Here is a 7,497-nt window from a genome sequence, read left to right as displayed (position 1 = left end):
AGGGGCGCCTGGGTGGCGCAGTCGGTTAAGCATCCAACTTCGGCTCAGGTCACGATCTCACGGTCCGTGGGTTCGAGCCCCACGTCGGGCTCTGGACTGATGGCTCAGAGCCTGGAGCCTGCTTCCAATTCTGTGTCTCCCTCTCTCTGTCCCTCCCCCGTTCATGCTCTCTCTCTGTCTCAAAAATAAATAAACATTAAAAAAAAAAATTTAAAAAGCCTTTCTTGGGGCACCTGGGTGGTTCAGTCAGTTGAGTGTCTGACTTTGGCTCAGGTCATGACCTCATGGTTTGTGGCTTTATGCCCTATGTTGGGCTCTGTGCTGACAGCTTGGAGCCTGGAGCCTGCTTTGGATTCTCTCTCTCTCTCTCTCTCTCTCTCTCTCAAAAATAAACATTAAAAATAATAAAATAAAATAAAACAAAACAATAAAAAGCCCTTTTAGTTTCTTCACCAACTTTTACATTTACATATTCTTTCAGTCTCCTCTCAGCAGTTGTTTCCTCTAGGAAACCTTCTGTGACCCACACTACACTAAGGCTGGTGTTCTATCTTCATGCTCCTAAGGGCTTCTGGTACTCACCATTATCATAAGAGGCTTATTAGCAAACTGAACCGAAATACTTGTAACTCTACCCCCTAGATGTAAGCTTCTCAAAGACAAGAAATAAACTTGTTCCCCTGTATCCCCAGCATGTAGCTGGCTAAAGTCAAATGCCTTCCCTTGGCATAAAATATGACACCTTCCAGAGTCTAGCCCTCCTCTCCCATCTCATCACCACTGAACTCTACTTGGAACCATGCATTCCCATCATAGAGATGTTTCCATGTTTCCCTGTTGTTTCAGGTATTTGGTTACGTTGTTCATACTTCCTAGAATGCTTCTTAAACCCTCTATCTAGGAAATGTGATTCTCCTTTCAAGACAGAGCTCAGGCATCACCTTTCCTATATAGCCATTTGCATCCCTTCCCTGAAATAAAACATGTCACTCCCTCTTCTGAACCTACACTGTACTTTGTACAGTTTTTTTTTTCATATTTTGATACTTCTCTGTAATTCATTTGTCTTTCCTTTCTAAATATAAATAATAGAGTGTAGGGACTTGTCTTGACTTCCACTCAATGTCTATCATGGTGCCTAATGGTATGTTTAGTAAATGTTTACTGAATGAATAGTTAGTAGGTGGCACAGGTAGGTTAGGACCCAAGACTTTTAACTCCTAGCTTGAGCTTGGCCCTTTCCACATATTTTCTTATCTCTGCAAATAGTTTTAAGAACACAGCTCAATGGACTATCAAAATTTAGATTAAGAAATGACCTTCAGTTTAGGTCATGAATATAATCAGAATAAAAAGCTACATCAAATTAATGCAAAACATTCATTTTCTTAAAACGACATGTTTCTCAGTATCATTCTTTCTTTCTTATTTTTTTTTTAATAAGAAAAGTGCAGCTTGGTTATTAATATACTGTCATGGTTTCACTTGCCTTGAATCTCGTGGTCACTTTTTCTACTAGGATGAAGTGAACTTTTTCAGCATCTTTTAAGGCAATATCAACCCAATGAGACAATTTTCCTTTTCCTGCTCCAAACTCAACAAAACATCTTCTTGGACCAAGTAACTTTAATTTTTCAATGTTACCTAAAATAGAAGCCTGCAAACTTCACAAGATTATTTTATAAACTAGAGCAAACACATTTGGCTCAAGGGGGAAAATATCAAGGTAATTTCTACATATGGCAGCATGTGCACATTGGTAATTTTTGTTTGGCTTTAAATTTTTTTCTCTTGCTTTAAGATTTTTAAAACACAGTACTCAGAACCATATCCATGCCAAAAGTTTTTAATATATGTTTCCACATATTTTTGAAATGGAAAGATTCTGTACTCTGAAAGATAAACTAAACAAAATCTCATTAATAACTATATTTAGAAAGAATGTTAGCTTTTGACAAATGAACAAAAGGCCAATTTTAGCACAGTTACTATGGCCTAAACATACCTGCTGTTTCAGGTGTTTGGTTGCAGAATCACCATTTTTAGGGTCATTAAGGGCATCATGCAATGCTGGATGGGACATAATTTGATCTTTAAGTGTAGAGTTCAAACCTGTGCCAAATATAAGCACAATAGCTTAAGCAACCAAACATGAAACCGTAGGGCTCTGAACAATGGTAGTAACATTTTTTAAACCACATTGGTATCAACTCATAAAGCACCTAATTATTCCAAAAATTTTAACTTGCAACTGGAGGCAGACTTACCTTCGCTTGCTCTCCGCAATTTCTTAATTAAGTTTTCCAACTGCTCTTCAGAGAGAGAAGAAATTGGAACCTATATACAATAATGGGGTATGAGCTGGTTTGGGAACTAACCGTCACTAATAATATGGATTCTATAGAAAAAATACATTCTAAATTCAAAACAATTAATTTATTCCAAACAAAAAGTGGAACATAGCTTATTCCCAGTGTGGAGACAGCTTACAAACACCTTTTAAAATTAAATATTAAATCAAGTACTTACTAATTGTTCAGGTATTTCTGTTTCATCTTTTAAGCCTGCATTAATATCTTGAATAAAGAAGTCCTTAATAAAAACAAAACCACAACAATACTGTTATTAATGTGAAGAGCTCACAAAAATTAAGCTGAAAAACTGATACTTCTCTTTTTCCCATACCCTGTACCTGCCATCCTCCCTTTCTCCCATTTAGGAATAAAATAATCACTGAGCACCTACTGCGGTCCTTAATTTGCTTTCGGTGTCAAGGATTCACCATAGCAGAGAACACAACAAAAATCTCTATGTCCTCATGGATCTTATATTCTAGTGAGTCGTTATCTGAATAAATGTGTATAGTCTAAAGAAACTCATTAGTAATTTTTGTTAACGTTTTCACCTGTCTATAGCATATAGACTGAAGGTTGTCAATTTTGCGTATGGTGTAAGAGTAAAAAACAACCAAGTACCAACTATATACGGCTATTTAGCAGAGAAGCAGTAGGTCCAAAAGTAGATAAGATATAGATATTACAAAGCTTTAGGTCTGGTTTCTTCTATTTTATGTATTTTTGTGTGATATAATAAATATCTTTAATTTTTTTATTAAACGGTGGGAACAGCTCACCCTTTAATGTCAGTGTCACCTATAGTTCTGTCCTTAGTCTCATGCTCTATCACCTGCTACCTCTTGAGTCTCCTCTTCTACTCAGCTCTCCCCTTATATTCTATACTCCAGTCATATGCAATGCCCAATCCCAGACAAGGCTATCAGCTCTCTCACTTCTAGGCCCTTACATATGTTTTTTTCCCTGTCTGGCAGGTTCTCCTTTGACCTGTAGGTCTCATATGTGATACTCCTTCAGAGAAGCCTCCTGACTCCTTCCCCATCTCTTTCACCCCCTATTTCTCCCAAAAAAAGGATCAGGTTCATCTCCTTTATTCTTTCATAGCACTCTGTACTTAATCAATTTTAACATAGACAATATTGTATTTTTTGTCTCTCCCACTAGACTGTAATGTTCTTATAGCCAGGGTGCTTGGTACAATGTCTGGCATAAATGTTCAATTAATATCTGTGGAATAAACAAGTTCCTCCCTCACCCTTCTAATCTCTTACCCTGGGTAACTTAAAAATCCAAGGCCTATAACCTGTATGTATTTGACCTCCAAATTAACTATTCTACTGACTTTCAGACTCACATATCCAACTCTCAGTTTTTAGCCACTGAGTTTTATTGATTCTGCTACCTAAATAATTCTTGCATTTATTCTCTACCCTTTTCTATTCTCTTTCATTTAGTCTCTTATCATGTCCCACTTGGATTTCAGCAACAGCCTTTAACTAGTCATTCTAATTCCAAGCCATCCTTCCACACTGCTCTGAAAGTTTTGTAAGAGGTAAATATGGCCATTCCATTCCCTAGCTTAAAATCTTTCAGTAGTTCCCCACATCTTTCAGAATAAAGTCCAAGTTCCTTGAAAGTCTCAATGTAGTTTCTCAATTTCTGCCTTTGCACATACAGTTCTTTCCACCTAGAAGGACTCCTCTTCCTTTTCTTTGCCAAATCAAGACCCAGCTCAAGTGTTTTTCTCTCTGGGAAGTTTTTCTTGACCCCTTGGCTATAATTTTAAGTTTTATACAAGTCTGTGCTCTTATCACATATTTACTTCTTTGATTGAACTTATTAAATAATATCCCTTATTTACAAGTTTACTTTCAAACTCCTTAAAGGCTGGGACCATATTTTATTGAAATAAATTTAGTAAGCACTAAATAAATATTTTGAATAAATTGTGAAATTATTTTCTAAATGACACTCCTGTTGCATAAAATTCTATTATCTGAATTAGGACTACAAGTGGATTCATAGTCTATATATATACTCAAATGCATTTACTACATTCAAGTCTCCTGAGGCCAGAGCCTTGTTAAATATTCACATTTGTAATCAACTAAGTACACATAAACATTATATACCACACATTTCACCACTCAGTTTTACTGACCAAACACTTACAGGTTTTGGCTTCTCTCTCGAGTTACACTTTTTCAAATGTTTTGCTAGTTGATCTTCATATACTGTGCTAAATTTAAAGAGAAAATTATTTAAAATAAGACTTGTGACAGTTAATCTTTCTAGCATAGAAAAACCCTTATCTGACCCATACTTACTGTTTTGGATCTAAAGGACACAGAATTCTCTTCCGAGCATTTTCTTCCTAATAAAGAAAAATGATGTATTTATTTGTATAAAAAAAATATCACGTTCGTTGCTTACAGATACTAAATATAATTTCAGTGTAATCATAAGCTTATGCATTCCCAAAACAAGGTAAAGAAACCTTAAAAGGACATTAATAAAACACTGGCAAAATCAGGTCACAGAGTTTGACAACAAAAATCTCCAACATAGCTGGTTTATGTATACATGAGCAAATACTGCTTTGGACAACAAGGGTTTATCTTCAAATAGGTTATAGAGAAGATCTACTTATGGAATTTTGAATCTATAATAGCACTGACTATAATTTGTACTATTACTTTAGGCACCCCGAAGAAAAATCTGCTGCCGATTTAAAATATGACATGTGATGGATTTTAAGGTGCATTCCGATTTCAGAAATGTTAAAATGTGAGAAAAAGAAGTTATCTTAGAAACAATAAAATATGGTATTTTAACCATTTGGTATGTGGCCATAATCCTACTGACTTTGCAAGTTTTCAGTATAGCAGAGCTATAGCCCATTTGTTTCTAAGTTACGTGAATTTAACTACATGTGCTAGAAAAAAACCAAAGGAGAATTAATAGTGCTAGCAATTCTATTCAATATTCTTATGAATCTGTATGCAACAGGATAGTGTAATAGTTAAAACCATAGGTCAGTATAGGATTGCCAATATTGATCTATCAACTTCTAACTCAATGACCCGAGGTAGGCTCATTGCCTCATCTAAAAGATGAGAGTATGTCTCACCTCCTAAGGCTTGTAAGAATTAAGTGAGCTAATATTAAAAGTACATTTAAAAAACTTCTTGGCATGTCGTTGGCCATATAGTAAATGCTAACTGTTCACTGTTATTAACAATTCTTTTTTCAGTTTATTTCAGTTCTGAATGCCTCCCAGTATACCCATGAAATGACTGAATTTCATGGGAAAGCTAAGAGACTTTTCAATATTTTTTGAAAAACTGTGCATTATTCTTCCTTATTTGCTGACTCTAAAATACAACCTCCATGAAAAGGGAAGACTCTACGTTGACTCCCCAAAGCCTAACCATAGAGTTGGGGGAAAAAAGCACTTTTATTATTTGGGTTTAGAAACTGGGTTTCTCAACCTTGGCGCTACTGACATTTTGGGCTGGGTAATTCTGTTTTGTGAGGGGCTGTCCTCTGCATCATAGGATATTTCGCAGCATCTTTGGCTTTATCTATTAGGCGCCAGGAACACTCTCCTCAGTTGTGACAACCAAAATGTTGCAAACATTGCCAAGAGTCTGCTGGGGGGCAAAATCACCTTCAGTTAAGAAGCAGTGGGTTAAGAAAACAACAACAAACAGTGGGTAAAAATGTGTACAAGTGGTCTCAACTACATATGATACTTAAGACAAAAAGATGGAAACATACACCCCATTATATCATAAATCACAGATTCAGTAGGATGCCACATTGAAAACCAAATCGTGTCATGCAAAGTGTTTTCACTTATCTTGCAATTTTTCTTCAAGGGACCAGTAACAACATTCCTTCCTCTCCAGGAATACCAATCAGCTTGTAAGGATCTAGTCATATTCTACTAATGTCACCAACTGCATTCATCTTCCAGATGTCTCATTAAGGTGAAGTAGAAGGTTTCAGAGTGAGAACAAAACTTTCTTCTATCAGAAATCCCATTTTTTGATCAAGGGATGTTTATCTCATCTTTAAATATGTAAGTGGACTGGGCAGTTTAAATACGTGTTCGAGGGTCAACTGTATATCGTTTGACAGTACAATTATATGTATAACTGTATTATCAAACAAAATTGTACCCTTCCTGTTACCGATTTGAAAAAGAGCCAATTCTTACATGATTTTAAATCTTTCCTTACCCCTTTCAGCAGTTATAAGTTACTTTCAAAAGATTGTACTCTAAATAAATATTTCTTACGTTTTTATTTTAATCACTCGGTGCTCATTAGAAGTGCACTCCTTAATCCCCATCACCTATTTCACCCATCTCCTCTTTGGTAACCATCAGTTTGTTTTCAACAATTAAAGACTCGTATGTATAAATAAATTTTTTTCAAAAGTTTCTCAACCGCATTCACAAAGAAGTGATTATCACTCACAAAACAATCAGAACACGATTAGTGAAACCTTGGGATCTTTGACCACTATTCTTTCTAAACTACCTTTACCCCTCAGGAAAGGGGAGAGTGGGCGGAGTGTAAGAGACGGTGGTCTGGAGTAAAATTAAGATCTAGTATTGCCAAGAGTTAGGATCAAAATGAACGGGTTACTACTGGCGCTGCTCTACTTAGTACAAGAAACCACTGCACTTCACTAAGACTCATCATCGCTCCCTAGGGAGAGCAGGACTGCGCTTAGTACAGGAAAATCTAGAATATCCAGGGTGACAGCAGAAATCTGTCAGAGGCGAGGGGCCGGACCAAGAAACTTATTTCCAACTCTCGAGAGGGTAGGGTAATACCAGACCTCCGCGGCTCCAGCGTGTTCCCCACAGAACCTTTTCCCCGCTGCCACCACCATCCTGCAGAACCGCTTCTTCTTTTCTACGTAGTAACTGCATCGACCCTCAGCTGGAAAGTCAGTCGTGTGGGGGGTCGACGCAGAAGCCGCCATAATTCAGGGTTCGTTTGGGATGTCAAACATTAGGCGAAGGGAAGAAAAGTTCTCCGCTTCCCTTGGGTCCTCTTCCCTTAACAAATATGGCCACCGCGAGTCCCGCCACGCAGGCTAATACCCGGAACTGCCGGCCGTCTCCTGC

The 7,497-nt window shown here is 37.1% G+C and overlaps 1 protein-coding gene across 2 annotated transcripts in view; it reads right to left on the bottom strand.

Moving 5' to 3' along the window:
• The window catches only part of TRMT13 (tRNA methyltransferase 13), a 19,864-nt gene extending 12,394 nt beyond the window's left edge, over positions 1-7,470 (bottom strand). Inside the window, exons 1-7 of one of the 2 annotated variants that reach the window (XM_040471091.1) lie at positions 7,206-7,470; positions 4,682-4,728; positions 4,527-4,593; positions 2,530-2,592; positions 2,268-2,337; positions 2,006-2,112; positions 1,490-1,657 (exon numbers count right to left, since the gene is read on the bottom strand). In XM_040471091.1, coding sequence (XP_040327025.1) covers positions 1,490-1,657; positions 2,006-2,112; positions 2,268-2,337; positions 2,530-2,592; positions 4,527-4,593; positions 4,682-4,728; positions 7,206-7,352 — 669 coding nt within the window. In that variant the 5' untranslated portion in view covers positions 7,353-7,470. The remainder of the gene's footprint in view (positions 1-1,489; positions 1,658-2,005; positions 2,113-2,267; positions 2,338-2,529; positions 2,593-4,526; positions 4,594-4,681; positions 4,729-7,205) is intronic. The other variant, XM_040471092.1, reaches the window with a different exon arrangement.
• Positions 7,471-7,497: the final 27 nt, after the last annotated feature.

This window comes from Herpailurus yagouaroundi, unplaced genomic scaffold (genome assembly GCF_014898765.1).
Source record: "Herpailurus yagouaroundi ecotype Mexico unplaced genomic scaffold, PumYag 77, whole genome shotgun sequence".
Taxonomy (NCBI): domain Eukaryota; kingdom Metazoa; phylum Chordata; class Mammalia; order Carnivora; family Felidae; genus Herpailurus; species Herpailurus yagouaroundi.
The sequence above is the reverse complement of the archived record's forward strand: the minus strand, read 5'-3'. Positions and strand labels throughout refer to the sequence as shown.